General features: G+C 35.4%; 1 protein-coding gene across 1 annotated transcript in view; it reads left to right on the forward strand.

The window, feature by feature from the left end:
• Positions 1–17,509, forward strand: part of LYPLAL1 (lysophospholipase like 1) — a 32,089-nt gene extending 14,580 nt beyond the window's left edge. Inside the window, exons 3-5 of the mRNA XM_019976843.2 lie at positions 5,904–6,073; positions 14,564–14,679; positions 15,464–17,509. Of these exons, the coding sequence (XP_019832402.2) occupies positions 5,904–6,073; positions 14,564–14,679; positions 15,464–15,682 (505 nt within the window). The 3' untranslated portion in view covers positions 15,683–17,509. The remainder of the gene's footprint in view (positions 1–5,903; positions 6,074–14,563; positions 14,680–15,463) is intronic.
• The last annotated feature ends 1,099 nt before the right edge of the window (positions 17,510–18,608 follow it).

The raw sequence follows: 18,608 nt of genomic DNA on the forward strand, positions 1-18,608 counted from the left end.
ACCCTTAGGTCACACCATGCAGAAAATAAATTCCAGAAAAATTCAAAACTTAGATGTAAAAATGAAAGCAAAAATCTTAGAAGATAATCTTGGATTCTACATGTAATAATGTATGAATTGTGAATAAAATAAATCAGAATACCCCAAAGTTTAGTTTAAATTAGTTTAAGTTAAAATTATACCTCTCAGAGTACATCCAATGTAAAGTCTTGATTTGGCTTAAAAAAAGATACTTTATATATATATGTCAATATGCAGAAATCTGTTTGGAAAAAATACTTGAAATACAAATGAACAGTATTTAGGTGACTAATATACAGATACACTTTGAAACTAGTGAGAAAAAAATCAAAATTCCAATAGGAAAAATATAGCCAATGATATGAATAAGTAATTCCTTCACGTAGAGTTCTGAAAAGGCAGCTTTAATCTTTAGTGGCTGTGTTGGAAGTGAGTGGGATTTGCTTGCAAGTGGACAGGATGGAATTTTCTGAAGTAAAGAAAATATTCTGTATCACTATGGAAATAGTTTGTCAAAAGTCTTTGAACTGTGTATTTAAAAGGTGTACATTTATATATGTAAATTACATCTCAGCAGAGTTGATTTTAAAGCTGTAGTTACTACCTTTCAGTGGTAATGTTTTAAAGTATGTTACTATCATAATTAGAGCTGTTGGGCCAAAAGATGTTCTCTGACTTTTCTTGTAGAAAGGTGAATTTTTATAGCCTTCATGGAAGCAACTCTGAAACCTCTATTAAGATAAAATTATCAGATTATACCTTTCAGTCCAGTAGGCCTATTCCACAAACTCTGTTCCATAGAATAAAAGTCTAAGTACGTAAAAACATGTATGCAAATATGTTTAATGCAGAACTGTCCTTAGTGGCTAAAACTTGGGTACCAAATAAATGCCCATTTGTAAGCAAATGGCCAATTAAATTATGGAGCATCTTAATTACAAGATACTATATAGTCTAGTCAAGGCTACGGGTTTTCCAGTGGTCATGTATGGATGTGAGAGTTGGACTGTGAAGAAAGCTGAGCGCTGAAGAATTGATGCTTTTGAACTGTGGTGTTGGAGAAGACTCTTGAGAGTCCCTTGGACTGCAAGGAGATCCAACCAGTCCATTCTGAAGGAGATCAGCCCTGGGATGTCTTTGGAAGGAATGATGCTAAAGCTGAAACTCCAGTACTTGGGCCACCTCATGCGAAGAGTTGACTTATTGGAAAGACTGATGCTGGGAGAGATTGGGAGCAGGAGGAAAAGGGGACGACAGAGGATGAGATGGCTGGATGGCATCATTGACTCGATGGACATGAGTCTCAGTGAACTCCAGGAGTTGGTGATGGACAGGGAGGCCTGGTGTGCTGCGATTCATGGGGTCGCAAAGAGTCGGACACAACTGAGCAACTGAACTGAACTGAACTGATATAGCTATTTAAAAAGATGGGTAAGAACTACATCACATGAAAGGGTTTCCATGAGGTATTGTTAAAAGAGAAAAGTATAATGCACATAAGAAAACCAAATAGGCTTATTTCATTTTTGAAAAGCATAGAGTGCTGTTAAAAAACAAATATAATGTAAAGAAACATCTTTTAATGTATGTGCAGGAAAAACACTGAGGGATATATTCAAGAAGGTTGACATAGTTTACCTAGAGTGAAGGGCAAGATATGTGAGGGGGTAGGAGAGGAGAAGAGGAATGGAGAGATAAGCAAAAACAAACAAAAAAAAAAGTAAGACAGTCAACATCAAAGCAATCCGCATGCAGACAAAGTATCCGATATTTGCAACATTTCACATACGTGCATAAATTAGGCCTCTGTGGCTCAGTGGATGAAGAATCCACCTGCAGTGCGGGAGACACAGGAGCTGCGGTTTTGTTCCCTGGAAAGGAAATGGCAACCCACTCCTGTATTCTTGCCTGAAAAATCCCATGGACAGAAGAGCCTGGTGGGCTATAGTCCATGGGGCTGCAAAGAGTTGGACACCACTTAAGCAACTGAGCACAGCACAGCATAAACTAGGAGAGAATGTTAGGGTTTTATGTACTGGCATATAGATACTGGTAATATACATTCAAATTTTAGAAAGTGTGTTACAGAGTAAAGTTTATAACACAGGTATATTTTAGTAAATGAAAGAATCTCTTCAGATGAGTTCTTGTTAAATCTGAGTCGGAGCAACTTTCTTTTTGTTTTTTTTTCAATTATTAAGTGAAATTTAATTTTCACATGCACTGAAACAGTTGTACTTATAGAACCAGTGTACTCTTTTTTCTAGAGGTAGTCCTAAAGTGGAAAAACAAATCTGAATCAGAAGGGGGCTTTTGGAGTACAGAATCGAGAAAGGGGATCAAACCTACAAATCAAATGGCTGGGACCAAGGAACTTACAGGCTGCTGAGGGTTTTTTTGTGGATAGTGCTTCAGCCGGCACTAACAATGTTCCTCTAGCCCCCAATTCCGGGCTTTCAGGTCTCCAGACACCATTTGGAGGCATCTCATTGGGAAACACTCAAGTCCTCCCATCTGGAAAGTTCTGTTATTTTAGGTAATGTCCAGACCTTTGAGTTTATCCTACAGTCTAATCACAAGGAGAGGATCATGTTTTTCATTTCCATGTTCCTGGTGGTGAGTTGGCTGCTCGGTGTTCTCCAAGTTCTGAAAACTGATATAGATATTTTTTAATCACTTGTTTTTCTTCTACTGAAATTCCTGTAAGTAATGTATTTTAATTTTTTTTTTTTTTGCATTGAACCTGGACTGGCATCTCGTTTCATACATGACATTTCACATGTTTCAATGCCATTCTCCCAAATCTTCCCACCCTCTCCCTCTCCCACAGAGTCCATAAGCCTGTTCTATACATCAGTGTCTCTTTTGCTGTCTCGTATACAGGGTTATCGTTACCATCTTTCTAGATTCCATATATATGCGTTAGTATACTGTATTGGTGTTTTTCCTTCTGGCTTACTTCACTCTGCAACTTTCTTGTTTCTAGACTTCTTTGGCTTTCTCTGAGAAAGTTTCCAGAATATTTCTCTTGACTTTTAGGTTCCTCGAGTGCATATCCATTTATTTTGGAGAGGTAAGACTTAAACAGAAAAACAGTTGTATAGTTCTCCTGTTTTCCTTCTACACCACACGTTGATAGTATTAACTGGCTGTTTCCCACAGTCAGATCTGCATAGACTGCAGAGTTCTTTTGCTACCGTGGATGACAGAATGAAAATTGAGTAGCTTTAGCTCCATGGTTTGCAGGGATTCCACTTGGTTTTTCATTAAAGAATATGCAAGGAAGCACAATCAGATCTCACCTGGTGCCTTTTAGCTCTCCATTTTTTTGTTCTGGTTGTACATTTTATGCTTTTATTTCACTGACTCTGGAGGGTGAGAATATATAGCTAATTTGAGATGGGGCTAACCCTTATGGCAGAAAGTGAAGAGGAACTAAAAAGCCTCTTGATGAAAGTGGAAGAGGAAAGTGAAAAAGTTGGCTTAAAGCTCAACATTCAGAAAACGAAGATCATGGCATCTGGTCCCATCACTTCATGGGAAATAGATGAGGAAACAGTGGAAACAGTGTCAGACTATTTTGGGGGGCTCCAAAATCACTGCAGATGGTGACTGCAGCCATGAAATTAAAAGACGCTTACTCCTTGGGAGGAAAGTTATGACCAACCTAGACAGCATATTCAAAAGCAGAGACATTACTTTGCCAACAAAGGTCCATCTAGTCAAGGCTATGGTTTTTCCATTGGTCATGTATGGATGTGAGAGTTGGACTGTGAAGAAAGTTGAGCACCGAAGAATTGATGCTTTTGAACTGTGGTGTTGGAGAAGACTCTTGAGAGTCCCTTGGACTGCAAGGAGATCCAACCAGTCCATCCTAAAGGAGATCAGTCCTGGGTGTTCATTGGAAGGACTGATGCTGAGGCTGAAACTCCAATACTTTGGCCACCTGATGTGAAGAGCTGACTCATTGGAAAAGACCCTGATTCTGGGAGGGATTGGGGGCAGGAGGAGAAGGGGACGACAGAGGATGAGGTGGCTGGGTGGCATCACTGACTCAATGGACATGAGTTTGGGTAGACTCCGGGAGTTTGTGATGGACAGGGAGGCCTGGCGTGCTGTGATTCTTGGGGTCACAAAGAGCTGGACACGACTGAGTGACTGAACTGAGCTGAACTGAACTGAAAGCAATAGAAGTGTTGATCTAGAAGAAACCTTGCATCTGTGGTCAGCATTGCTTTAGATTTCTTTCAAATTATAATGTATACTTCTGTCACTGAATTTTCTGTGGCCTTTCTTAGCACATAAAACCCATTTTTCACTGTCTCATAAATAGAAAGCAAGATTTGCTAAGTGAAGAGCTGTATCTTTTGTTGAACTGTCCTGTTCCTCATCTTTGAGAAACCATTGGTTCTCCATGTGTGTCTCATGGAGACATATATATATGGAAATACATATATATCTCCCCATAAACCTCTCTGTTTGCTACAGGAGACTAAAAGAGCGTTTCAGTTCCCTTCATTTACCATTACCAACATAGGACTTGTCACCAGACCCCTTAACCCCTTTGTAATTGATTAAAACAGAGTATTGGGAATACCTTGGGACACACATGCATGTGCGTGCACACCCACACGCACACACACACACGTATACTTAAAAGAATCTAAAGCAAGATTCACTGATACTGTGGCCATCCTACCTGATATTTAAATGTAAAGCATCTTATAAGATCAATCTTGTTCAACAAGACACCCAGCTCAGGGAATCTTATCACATAGAGTGTTTTGTAAGTCCAACAAAGCACTCAATTTGAGACCCAGATTGAGTGTTGCAGACAGTGCTGGGATATCTGTATGAAGAGCACTTCCAGTGAATATTTGTATCCCATTAAATTCTTTCATTTCAAGGTTTCTGAGAAGATTTAAAAATAAAATAGCTCTAAGTCCTGATTTAACAGTCTTATAGACTCTGTGGGAGAGGGAGAGGGTGGGAAGATTTGGGAGAATGACATTGAAACATGTAAAATATCATGTAAGAAACGAGTTGCCAGTCCAGGTTCGATGCACGATACTAGATGCTTGGGGCTAGTGCACTTGGACGACCCAGAGGGATGGTATGGGGAGGGAGGAGGGAGGAGGGTTCAGGGTGGGGAACACATGTATACCTGTGGCGGATTCATTTTGATATTTGGCAAAACTAATACAATTATGTAAAGTTTAAAAATAAAATAAAATTTAAAAAAATGAATTGGACTAACTGTAAAAAAAATAATAAAATAAAATTAAAGATAGATATATTAAACAAAAAAATAAAAATAAAAAACAACCTGAAGACCCCTATTCTAAAGATAATCTGCCTGGATGTAATCAAGAAACCTTTAAATATTAACTCAGCATTCAGACTTCTGTGCTACAAACTAACCATCATTTAAAAGCATTTTGGTGAATCATATTTTCTGCTCTTGAGGCCTGACTTTTCGCATGGACAGCCATTATTTATTTAGCTGTGAATGCTTAAATATTGATCCTTACACTTTTAAAGTATATCAAGGCAGAAGTTTAAAGAAATAGTAGACCTGATTAATCATTTAAATTGAGTGGAAAAAATAGCATGCACACACAATATACCAAATATAATTATCCTTTTTTCTTTGGGACTTTCTGGAGAGTATGAAACTCAAAAGATGGAGAAACTATGGTGAACTGGCATTAATAAATGTTAATAGAACCAATGTAAGTATAGGAGAGTTAAGATATGCTTGGAAATGTCTTTAATATGAATTCTTTAACTTTTAAAACATTAAAGAAATTGTAATTCAAAGCACTAATATTTTAGAAATTAAAAAATGTTTTAATTTTTTTTTCTTTTTTGATTTTAAACAGGCCATATACTCCTTTGAGAGGAGGAATCTCCAATGTATGGTTTGACAGACTTAAAATATCAAATGACTGCCCAGAGCACCTTGAATCAATTGATGTAATGTGTCAGGTGCTTACAGATTTGATTGATGATGAAGTAAAAACTGGCATCAAGAAGAACAGAATATTAGTAGGTAAGATTTTTAGATGTTGGCAATTTAAATATTTTGATTCACTTTTTTAATTTTATACTTTGAATTTTACTTGGAACATTATTTGGGAGCACTTTATATATCATATGAGACCTATTCATAGTTTCCCAGATAGTGCAGTGGTTAAGAATCTACCTGCCATTGAAGAAGATGCAAGAGATATGGGTTTCATTCCTGGGTTGGGAAGGTTCCCTGAAGGAGGAAATGGCAACCCACTCCAGTATTCTTGCCTAGGAAATTCCATGGACAGAGGAGCCTGGCGGGCTATAGTCTGTGGGCTTGCAAGAGTCAGCATGACTTAATGACTAAACCACCACCATCATGTTGTAAATAAGTTTAGAATGCACTTTGAAATCCTGTATAGATAGGATCTGAGCAAATTAATAAACTGCCTTTGTGTTTATTGAAGTACTAAGCTATCCTTTGAGTTAAGAAGCAATGTGACATAATGGATGGAATCCATTCTTTCCTGTCTTGGCTTCAGTATTCACTTCTGTTAGTTGAAAGCAACTGGCCCTCTGGCCCAGTAACATCACCTTGCTGGGCCTTTGTTTCCTCATCGGTGTTTAACTGTTTGTGTGTTTAGCACCATGTCACAGAGATGGATATAGAACATTATAGGAGTACTGCGAAGAACCTAGTAAAGGGGTACCAGCTCAGTCTAGGGCATCATGAAACAGTTACAAGATAGAACTCAAGATACATGAGTATATAACAGATTCTGTCATTCGATCATTTAGCAAACATTTTCTAAGTACTGTGTGTCAGGCATTAAGTCGAATGCTCAAAGAGACACAGGTAACAGGATCTATGTGCCCCAATTGCTTACAACCTAGAAGAGCCCATGAGGTACTTGTAATAACTGTCCTGCCAACTAGCCTCGACAAGTGCCCTAAAGATACATAACTGGCCGCTCTTCAAAGGGAATGATCATGTATATTTATTTTTATTTCTCAGCACCCACTGCAATGCCTGGCACAGAACTGAACATTTATTATAATCAGTGGCATGATCTGCAGTAAACTGATGATTTAAGTAATTGGAATTTAGATGAAGAAGTCATAAGTATTTGGAGCTATTAGGGAACAATTTAAGAAAAAAGTGCCAAAGATATATGAGATTTTAGGATGTGCAAATACAATTTTAACTATTGTAGTATGGATGTCTGGATATAGAGAGTGATATGAATGGTAAAATCGAAGTAGAAAAAGTAGTGCTTGTTGTTGTCTGGATGTTAGACAATTTTAGCAGAAAGTTTGTTGTGTGACTGGAAAACGCCTGTTGATGTCATAGTGTGACTAACAGCTGGAAGAGCGTGATGGCATAGTGACAAAAATAGTTCAAATCGGAAGCCCACCGTTGCCTAGCAGGTTCATCACTTAATAACCTGCACTGATTTTCTGCTGCCTCATGTGTAAAGTGGGAATAATGATACAGTATCTATTTTACTGGGAGACTGAGTGAGTGAGTAAAGTTGCTTAGTGGTGTCTGACTCTTTGCGACCTATGGACTGTAGCCTGCCAGGCTCCTCCATCCATGAGATTTCCAGGCAAGAATACTGGAGTGGGGTGCCATTTGCTTCTCCAGGAGATCTTCCCAACCCAGGAATCGAACCCGGGTCTCCCACATTGCAGGCAGACTCCTTACTGTCTGAGCCACCAGGGAAGTCCCTTACTGGAAGATGGTGTCTGTCAAATACTTGGCTCATTTTACAATCTCAATAAATTCTTTCTGAGTCCCCTTTTATCCTTTATTCTATAGATGATTGAGGAGCAATGACTTAAGTATGTCTTTGAGTCATATAGTTAATTAAAACTGTGCTTTAGGGAAATTAATCCACAGAAGGGGTAAGGGAGGAGATAAAAAGTTGGGTATGGAAGAACCAGTTCCTGAATTTATGTTTATAGGATAGTAAGATACTGAAGTACTGCGAGGACAGTGTGAATAAGTAGAAAATACACTTAGTGCTCTTAATGTGCGTGTGTTAAAGAATGTATCCCTTGAATTGTAACTGTTGATACTTATCTGCTTGTCCTTTCCCCCATCCCTATTCCTTGCCCTTCCTCGTATCCATCAGTTATTTTGTCTTACTCATTTTTGAAAAGAGACTATGTATGGATTGTTATAGGGTCAGAGAGTTGATAAGAATTTTGAATCTAGGTTTACTTCATTTTAAAGCCCATGATTCTTCTGTTTAACTGAACATTTATATGAATATTTGTAAAACTCTTAATACATGCTGTCAAATTCCTTTCACGAAAACACTGTACCTGTTGATGCTTCTCCCACCTCTATTAGAATATCCATCTTATTATACCTTGCTGAATGATACTGTCTTGAAAAATCTTTGCTAAAAATAAGTAAAAAGTGGCAATTAATTTACACTTAATTTATTTTCCTTTTAATTCTGTTTTTTATGTTCTGACATGAGAAAGCTGTTTTTAGTTATCTGGTTTTTCCAAATAACTTCTCAGATTAAGAAGTTATTCTTCTAGAATTTGAGTAAATATTCAAATAGATTTTCTACTGACTTTTCCATAATGTTTTTTAAATTTGTAATTCTTTGATTCATCTAGAATTTATTTTAGTTTCTTTCTACTATATCATGAAAGGTTTTAATTATTTTCTGAAGTTCCAAGAAAACTTTGTTAAAAGATGATCTTATTTATTAAGCAGTTAGTAATATGATCGATATTTTATCATAGCTCCGTTGAATTTTTAACAACAAATTTCATTTTAGAAGAGTTATAAACTACTAAAGTATAAAATTTGAAATTCATTACAAAATATATATGTAATAGGAAATTTATATGCACTTATATGAATATAAGAAAAAATTTTTTAGAATTTGTGAGGTGAGTCTATCAAGCGCTATAAAGCCTCTTTGATAGCTTGAGATATGAAAGAGACACAGAAGTGTGGATCCAAGGTTGTTGGTCTTTGTTGCCTGTACTGTTAGTTATTTAACCATTCAATGAAAATAAATCTTTGAGGCATTTCTATAGAGTTAAACATGTGTGTCAAAATATATGTAATTCTTAACTTTTATTAAAACAAAACACCTGTTATACTGCCTTCTTTTCATATGCTGGATTCTTCACATGAGTTGGCTGTTGATGCTTAGAGAAATGGCATTCTAGTCGTGTCAGATTTTCTCTTGTAGTTATTATTATTTTTCTTTTTGTCTTATTTATCTGACTGAACTCTGAATTCATTTCAAAATGTGGTACATGAGGCAATATCGTTATGTATTTGAATGTTTGTACATGCATTTCCCAAGTTATAAATATCATAATTGCGAACACACTAATGCAGCTGACAGCAGTTTAACATGGTTAGGAACTTGGGCTGTGCACTCAAATTGCAAGTTTCTAATCCTAGATCCAGTGCCTGTTTTTGTGGTTATGTGAGTGTCCTTAACCTCTGGCTTGGGTGATCATAATAGTACTTACAGAGTTGTGATAATTCAATTAATCAGTTCCTGTGAAGTACTTAGAGACATGCCTGGGGTGTGGTGATGATGCTGTTGTTAGCCACTCTATCCCACCTGCCCTGCTGTCTCTCCACACAGCAGGAAGAATGTACTGGCCCGCTGCTGCCCTTGGGAGACTCTCAAGGAGCTCCGTGTCCCTTCCCTACCAGCTGTTTTCTTTTTCCCTAATGGTATACATGCTGGTTTTCATTGCTCATAGATTGTTTAAGATTTAAATGCTATTTTTAACATTTTATCTAGGAGGTATTCAATGAGAAGTCAAAAGTGCATTTGAGATGCTGAGTCATTTTTATTAAAAAGAACAATGCATTTGAGACACGGGAAACACATATATGAACAACACAGTGAGGTTAGGTTATTTTTTTTAATGAATTCTAAGAGAAAAAACTTGAAAATTAAAGGATTAAAGAGGAAAACATGAAGATAATAAGTACAAAATTATTACCCTTATTAATTTTGTTTAGTATGTGATAAAACTTCAGATTTAATATCATACACTGTGTCCTCATGGAACCCTTGTCTCTGAGATTGTGGTTTTAACCAGTATAGTTTTGTAAACAACACTGTTCTCTATATTTAAATAAGTGGCAGCCCATTCTTTTTTTCTGGTTTTATTTTGATTAGTGGTATTTTACTATATTAAATTTAGTTTAAAAACAATGTTTTTATGGTATATGATATACCCCTTTTCCAGTAGTTTACACAGCTTAGTCAGGTCAAAAATGATGCTTCTCATACTAAATTTAATTTCCAAATTATTCATAGAATTTTTAAGTGCTGGAGTACCAAAAAAAAAAAAAAAGAATCAAAAACTTTACATTATAATGAGGGAGATAACAAAAGTAAAGTGTTTTATACAATCCAAGTATTATGAACAGTGAGGAATGAACACAAAAACTTGCTTCTTAGAAGAGAGAATTTCCAACCGAGTTTTAAAAAATGAATGAGAATATGGCTGGTAAACAAGAAGGGAAACACATTCATGAAGGAAAACAAGGGACACATTAAAATGTCTCAGGAACTACTAGTCTGGTGTACACTTCAACTGCTAGGATTACTGAGTTACATACAGAGAATGACTCAGTCGGATGAGCATTTTAAGAGGAACACACTGACAACAGTGGGCAGGCTGAAGGCCTGGGGAAGAGGCCTCAGATCCAGTAAATTAGAGACCAGCACAGTGTTTCAAGACTTCGGAAACACAAGGCTGTAAGGTTACACTTGAGGACCCTGCACTCAACTGCAGGTTTTAGCTGAGAAAAGAAATTCTTTGTTTGCTTATTTTCATCAGTGGGAATATATTTCTTTCTTAATGGAAAGAATAAACTTTGGTTTGATAGGAGGATCTGCGCCAAATCTTTAAATGTGTTCCTTGGAGACACTCATGAATCCTCACCCTGCACATTAAGAATATCAGATACAAGAAACTGTATTTTTATATATTTATACCACATATAATTCTTCAGAGTGTGTGGTGAAAATTAGGGGAAACACAAGCAGTAATTAGTGACTTTTAAATTACTTTCTGAATTTGGCATCATAGTTGTTCCTGGATTCAGGAAACCTGGATTCAGATCCTGCATTCTGAGAAAATTATTAAAATTCAGTTTAACACTAAAAAGTATTTAAATAATACACATTTTCATATAGTATCTTTCTTGATCCTTCTAATAGGTAAGATATAAAATGATTACTCACCCTTCAGATAAGAAGAAAGTAAAATTTAAAGAGATTACTGGCTAAAATGGAGTTGGGACTAGAACCCAGATCTATTGACTTAGTCAGAAACTTTGTCCCATAATGAGATTCCTTTTTTAGCCACTAGGTGGTGATAATTTGTTAAGAGAAAATTGACATAATTTAGGTTTAAATTTGATCTAGGATGTATAGAATCTGACAAATGATAATGACCAGATTATAAGAATTTTTATAATATGAGCGTATTAGCAGAATTGAAGCATGGATAATCATATGCTTCTGGAATTACACCTAAATATTTTACATGGATGCTGTAAAAGCCCATTATGAGGAAAGTAGTTAAGGCAATAATGGTTAGTTAATACAATTGAATGTTATGTAACTGATATATACTGTATATACACATTTAGAAGGCACTTGGTATATTTAGTATGTGCTCAATGAATAAAAAAAAATAATTATAGAATTTCATAACTCTGTTTAAAGACATTCAAATCAGTATTACAAGAAAGTAAGGTATAAAATTTACATATAGAGTGAGTTTAACTGCTAAAATAAATTTTTAAAACATGTCAGAATTATATATGAGTAATGATATTTTGGGTAACCCATTTTCTTTATTTTGATATGATGAAAATACTTTATTCAGTGGGCATGTATTAGCATATTAATTTAAAAAAAGATTTAAAACTAAAATGAAGGATTGGTTGCAGTTACCAAGATGAAACCTAGCCCTACAATTTCCAGGCTCACTTTCCTGACATTATATATGTTTCTTCTGATGATCTTAGAGGTAAAACTGGAAAGTGGTAGCATCTTTCTACCTTCTTTCAACATATATATGTCTTGAATGACTTCCCTGGTGGCTCAGACGGTAAAGCATCTGCCTACAATGCGGGAGACCCGGCTTCAATCCCTGGGTTGGGAAGATCTGGAGAAAGAAATGGCAACCCATTCCAGTATTCTTGCCTGGGAAATCCTTACTTGTGTTTCTTCAACAACAATCTTCAGAACTTTTAAGACTTGGGATTGCTGTTTTAATAGCTTTCCATAGAAGATGATAAATATTCTATTTATCCTATAAACTTTATATAAGAGAAAATATACAAATATGATTGGCATAATTTATATGTTCCCAAATTTTTGAAACTTTATCACAGTTCAGTCTGAAGAATAATTATATATAAATCAAATGGGAAAATTGTTGAAATTTCAATGTAGGGTGGATTTTACTGCATTTTAAAAATCCTGTTCAACTGATGATAAACTTGAATTGTAAGTTCCCCATCCCCTTGCCCCCAACTTTGTTTTCAGATAGGTTAGCTTGGTTTTCCCAGTGTAGTTTTTATATATTGTTACTGTTTTATTTCATTTAAAGAGTTCATAAAAGCTAGGTTTATTATTTTATAACATGTTTTATTCAGCCTGTTAATCTTAAATGTATGTTGAAATGTTAACTCTTGACATTTTAATACTTTGCCAGCAACTATAAATATACATTATAAGTATTACTTACAATGAGTTTACTATTTCGTATTTACTCATTGAACAGTATATTTTATATTGCATTTTAGACACTTAGATGGAAAATGAATTCAAATAACTAGTCCTTTGTGTTAAGTTTTCTTCTATCAGAAGAAAAAAATGCACAAAGTCCCTTTTCACACTGGTGTCCACAATGTTAAAAGTGACTATTGTCAGAGATCACTGGTGAGGAATTGCAGACTACCTCACAAGATTATAAATGGATAAGGGACTTAGATTGAATCTTAAAATAATAAATTTTCAGTGAGTACATTTTTCTTCATTATAAATTGTGAGAATTGAACTTGAGGTTAAATGTCTTTGGATGCCTTTGATAATGACATTTCATATGTGAGGAAGTGTTTTCTTTTTAGTTTTTGTTGTTATTGCTGTTAGATTGGACCCATCAAGGAACTCTGAAATCACATAAGTGATTAGTTAATAAAAATGGGCTGGGTGCATTTAAGGTGTAAAATTTTCTCAGTAGGTGTTCTTTTACAATAATTTTTAAATATATTTTTGCTTACCAACCTATTTTGTCTTTGTATGACTTTTTAAAGATCTTTACCACTTTAGATTTAAATATCAAATTTAATTATCTTAGAGTACATTATTTTCTTAATGAAACATTAGTTTCATTTTTGCTCAATTTATGAATTTTGAAGCTTTTTTTCTAATCATTGGTATGCAGCTTAGGTTATCTAGAACGTCATTGTCCAATAGCATAGCCCCTAGCCATATGTGAGTATTTAAACTCCAAATTTAACTAGGTAAAATTAAATTAACATTTAGTTCCTCAGTCACACTAGTCACATTCAATATTTTGCTTAGGTACATTTGGCAAAAGTATTATTTACGCTCTTGAATTTCTCCAAAAATAAAAACTATGTTCCTGCAGGCTTGCTGTCTATAACATGCAGATTTCTTTTAAATCATGAGATGTCTTTTTAATTCTCAGTCAAGCTAGGGAATATCACACTACATCTCTAAGTTGGGCCACTCTCTCTGCTGTGTCATGTCATGTCCCCATCTCCACATTTTGTGATGTATCTCTTTTCTCCTCGTACAGAAGGATCCATGTATTTTAATATGTATTATCTCCAGTGACTAGTGTCACTCCAATGACAGTGATTGGCTCATAAAAGACAATAAAATTTTGTTAAGTGAATAAGTTTTTTCCAAGCTTTTTTAAAAGTACATTTAAGTATATATGTTTTAATTGTACCATCACAAGTTAGTTCCCAAAATAATATGATAATACAAAGATACTTTAACTAGCTCACCAAATTTTTGATCATCCTTCCTAATTCAAAGATCACTAAGCATCTGTTATATGAAAAACTCTAGCTTATAGTTTGACAACTAAGACAAAAAGGGGCATGTTATTAATTGTAGTGTGAGTACTCCTATAAGTATTAACAAAATATAAGTACACATTAGATGTTTAAGTAAATAACACTTGTGTTATGACTCATATATTTTTAATTATGATAAATATTTTTACTTGATGACCCAGATTTATTTATTTCTTTGTGCAATTCTAGTTCCTTTTATAACAAATTATTTTACTAGTGATGACGTAGATGGAATAGTGTTATTTACTCATGGCAGGTCTTTTGTAAAGTAGACTAAATTTTTCTTTTGCATTGTATCTCTTTTAGGTCTCCAGATATTTATGGAAGATTGGCATAGCTATATCTTGTTCCAAATTAGCATTATTCTGATTTTACTGATAAGTGAATTTTTGCTTCTTGTAGGAGGATTTTCTATGGGAGGGTGCATGGCAATGCATTTAGCATATAGAAATCATCAAGATGTGGCAGGAGTATTTGCTCTGTCTAGTTTTCTGAATAAAGCATCTGCTGTTTACCAGGTAAGTTTCAGATTTTAAAAGCAAAACAGAAGAAAAAAAATAAGGCATTCACACATTGAAACTAAAACAACATTGATAATTACACAATAACGGTTGCTTCACAGAGCATTCCTGGGAATTCATGGGCAAATGAGCTATATTGATTAATCCCACCTGGTCATTCTTGTTTAGGAAATGCCTTGTACAAAGAGTATTGTTAATCAAAGTCTCAAAGGGGAAAGGATAAAAAATATGTATATAATATATATGCATCCTGTATACATATTAAAAATGTAGATGATTATAGCTAGGTTTGCTAATTATGACTTAATCAAACCAAAGGATAAGTTATATGGCTGACACCTATTTTGCAGCATTATTCCTAATTTATGAATGGAATATAATAGTGATACACCCTCATTACCAGGAGTAGAACCAGCAGGTACAGAAACGAGAACAAGAATGCCATTTTTCCCTTGTGTTCCTCCCTCTCTCCACTCTATGTGAAAAGGGTTGTCTTCCCAAGACACAAGGTTTCTTCAGGAAATGCTTTGACTGTTTTTGAAACAGCCCTCTTCAGAGTAAATGCAGGTCCCACACAACTGCAGTTCCTGCAGTGCTATCAACCAGCTAAGTTCCTGAGCTTAGTCCATCAATATATACCTCGGACATCACTGCCACTACTGCTTTTTCCCCTGAAGCTTTGGTTAAATTGACATTTTTCTGCCCTCCCTGACTTCCAAGAACATACACTGTTCTTAAATGAATTTCTTAAACTTCTCCATGTTTATATCCTCTTCTCTAGGCTCTTCAGAAAAGTGACGGTGTTCTTCCTGAATTATTTCAGTGTCATGGTACTGCAGATGAGTTAGTTCTTCATTCTTGGGGTGAAGAGACAAATTCAATGTTAAAATCTCTAGGAGTGAGCACAAAGTTTCATAGTTTCCCAGGTGTTTACCATGAGTTAAGCAAAGCGGAACTAGAGAAACTAAAGTCATGGATTCTTACAAAGCTACCGGACTAAATCAAGATTGATGTGTTAATATGCAAGTAATGTCTTTATAAAAAGTGTTTTTTACTGTCTAGTTCTGATTTGATGAATAATTATTAAAATATTAAGAAATATCAACAGTTTACTGACTTACTTGTTTTTGACATACTGAGCACCATAGATAGTAGTGTGATCTTATTAATGGTCAACATTAATTTAGTCAAACATCTGTGTATTATTTTTTAAATTCTTTGTAAATATTTGTAGGCCTTGTAAGTAATTGAATATTGAAATTTTACAATAATTAAACTAGCTTAACAGCAATGAGAAATCATGAAAATATTTTAGCATGATATTTTCATTATTGTTTTCTTTAAATTGCCTTTTTAAAAATATGTTTATGTATGTATTCACATTAATTTTATTTTTGAAAGAATAACATTAGTGCGTGTGTGCTCAGTCAATCAGTTGTGTCCAGCTCTTTGTCATGCTTATGGGATTCTCCAGGCAAGAATACTGGAGCGAGTTGCCATTTCTTCCTCCAGGGACTCTTCCCAACCCAGGGATTGAACCCATAGCTCCTGCATTGGCAGGCAGATTTTTTACCACTGAGCCAACAGGAAAGCCCAAATAACCTTGTACCCCATGTTTACAAAATGGTTTCCCATTATCTCACCTGATCATCACTAGAGCTTGATGAAGTAAACAGAACCAGTTTTTACTGGTATTTGATAATAGTGACAGAAGGAATACAGACTTTCCCAAAGCCTCAAGAGTGAAGACTAAAATCCAGGCTGTCTGGTCCCAGCAGAGCTCCCATTCTATGAACCCAGACTGCTACTCTGCTCCAATTTTAGGGTTCCAGTTGCTCTCCGGATCCTAGTCAGTACTCAGCATGGCCAGTCTTTTTTTAAAAATTTTGTCCATTCTAGTGGGTATATAGTATAACACTTTGTGTTTCTAATTTGCTTTTTCTTAAAGCAATTTTTATATGCTCATTTGCAATCTATATAAATTCTTTGATGATATCTTTGTTCAAATATTTCATGTGTGTTTTATTAGGCTGTTTTTCTTATTGCATTGTAAGAGCTGTTTATATATGCTGGGTAAAAATCCTTTGTTAGATAGATGTTCTACCAATATTTTCTTAATCCATGGCTTGCCTTATTTTCTTTAGAGTGTAATTCAAAGAGCAGAAGTTTTTAATTTGATGAAGTCCAGTTTATTCATTTTTTTAAATTTATACTCTGCTTTTGAAGTCATATTTAAGCAATCTTAAGAAAGCCAAGGTCATTAAAATTTTCTCATATTTTCTTCAACTAAAACACTCCTTTAGTGCTATAAATCTTCCAAGTTTTATATTAGAAGCATCCCACAATTTTTATATTTTGTCTTTTCACTTTCATTCAGGTCAAATCTTTCTAAATTCCCTTTTGATTTCTTCTTTAACCTTTGGGTTGTTCAAAATTGTATTATTTTGTTTCAATATACTGGGAATTTTCTAAAGATCTTTGCTGTTCATTTCTAATGTATGGTTAATAAAGTATTCTTTATATGAATTGAAACCTTTTAAATTTATTGTGACTTTAAAAAATGTTTTGTGTACCCCTGAAAACCACACATGCTGCTCATGTTAGGTGGCATGTGCTATACATATCAGTCAGGTCAAGTTGGTTGATATTTTTGTTCAAATATACTGTATCCTTACCTATTTTCTGCCTCTTTATTTTATAAATTATTGAGAGAGGAGGATTGAAAGTTCCAACTGTAACTGTGAATTTGTTTCACTTGGCAATTGCTTCAGGTTTTGCTTTATGTATTTTGAGACTGTGTTATTAAATGCATAAACATGTAAGACGATTATGTTCCTCTGATGAATTGGCCTCTTTTTCTTTATGAAATGATCATCTTTATCCCTGATAGATTTTTTTGAGGGGGAGGGGGCTCTGAAATATTCACTGTGTGATATTGTTATAGCCCCTCTAGCTTCCTTTAGACCCTAGCTGATACTGGATTGTGAGGTTTACACACTGACTAGTGGGAACTCAGCCTTTTCCCAGCCCTCTCTGCGCCCCAGTGCTTGTTCCTTTTAGGTGGCTCTTACTTTTCCTACACATATCTGATGGTAAACACTCTGCTAAAGATTTGAGAGGGCCTTCTGCAGAGCCCTGGCAATCTTGGAACTCTCTAATACTCTGTCCTGTAACTCTAAGCCTCTCCATCTTCTGGACTCCCTCAGCTCCCTCTGAGTCTCCTCTCCACGCTGTGGCCTAAAAAACTCTTCACATTAATCTGGGCACTTAATCCTTCCTAAAAGATGACTGTTCTGTAGTACCAGTGCCCAGTATCTGAAAATACAAATGTGGCCCCGCTTCTTAGTTGTTTCAGGTCAAAAACTAAACCTGGTCCCTCTTACTCCATCGTGGCTATCTTAGTTATAAGCAGAAGTCCCTTATTCTCCTTATATTTGAAGCTATAAACTGTACATTTGAAGAGGGAGGGATCGAGGAAGAAACGGAAGGAGAGAAGGGACACTGAGACTGAGAAGTCCAAAATCCCCTCAGAGAAGACTCTGCAGTGTTTTAATTATCTTAAGCCTTTAATGAACTTCAGCTTCTTGAAATTTTAAATGGTCTGCCTTGAATATACATGGTATCACTCATGTTCTCATGTTGAAAGCCCTTATGGCTGCAGTTTGCCCTAAGAGTAACGTATGTACCTGTCATAGATAAGGGTGTCAGGCTTATATATGTTGAGTATATACATACCAAATACAGTATAAAAGAAAGGAATCTAGATTTTTTTTTGGTGAATGTTTGTCCTAGAACTTAATTATGTGCATGTGTACTAAGTCGCTTCAGTTGTGTTGACTCTTTGCAGCCCTATGAACTGTGGCCCACCAGGTTCCTCTGTCCAAGGGATTTACCAGGCAAAAATACTGGAGTGGGTTGCTGTGCCC

The sequence above is a fragment of the Bos indicus genome, chromosome 16 (genome assembly GCF_029378745.1).
Source record: "Bos indicus isolate NIAB-ARS_2022 breed Sahiwal x Tharparkar chromosome 16, NIAB-ARS_B.indTharparkar_mat_pri_1.0, whole genome shotgun sequence".
NCBI classification, from domain to species: Eukaryota; Metazoa; Chordata; class Mammalia; order Artiodactyla; family Bovidae; genus Bos; species Bos indicus.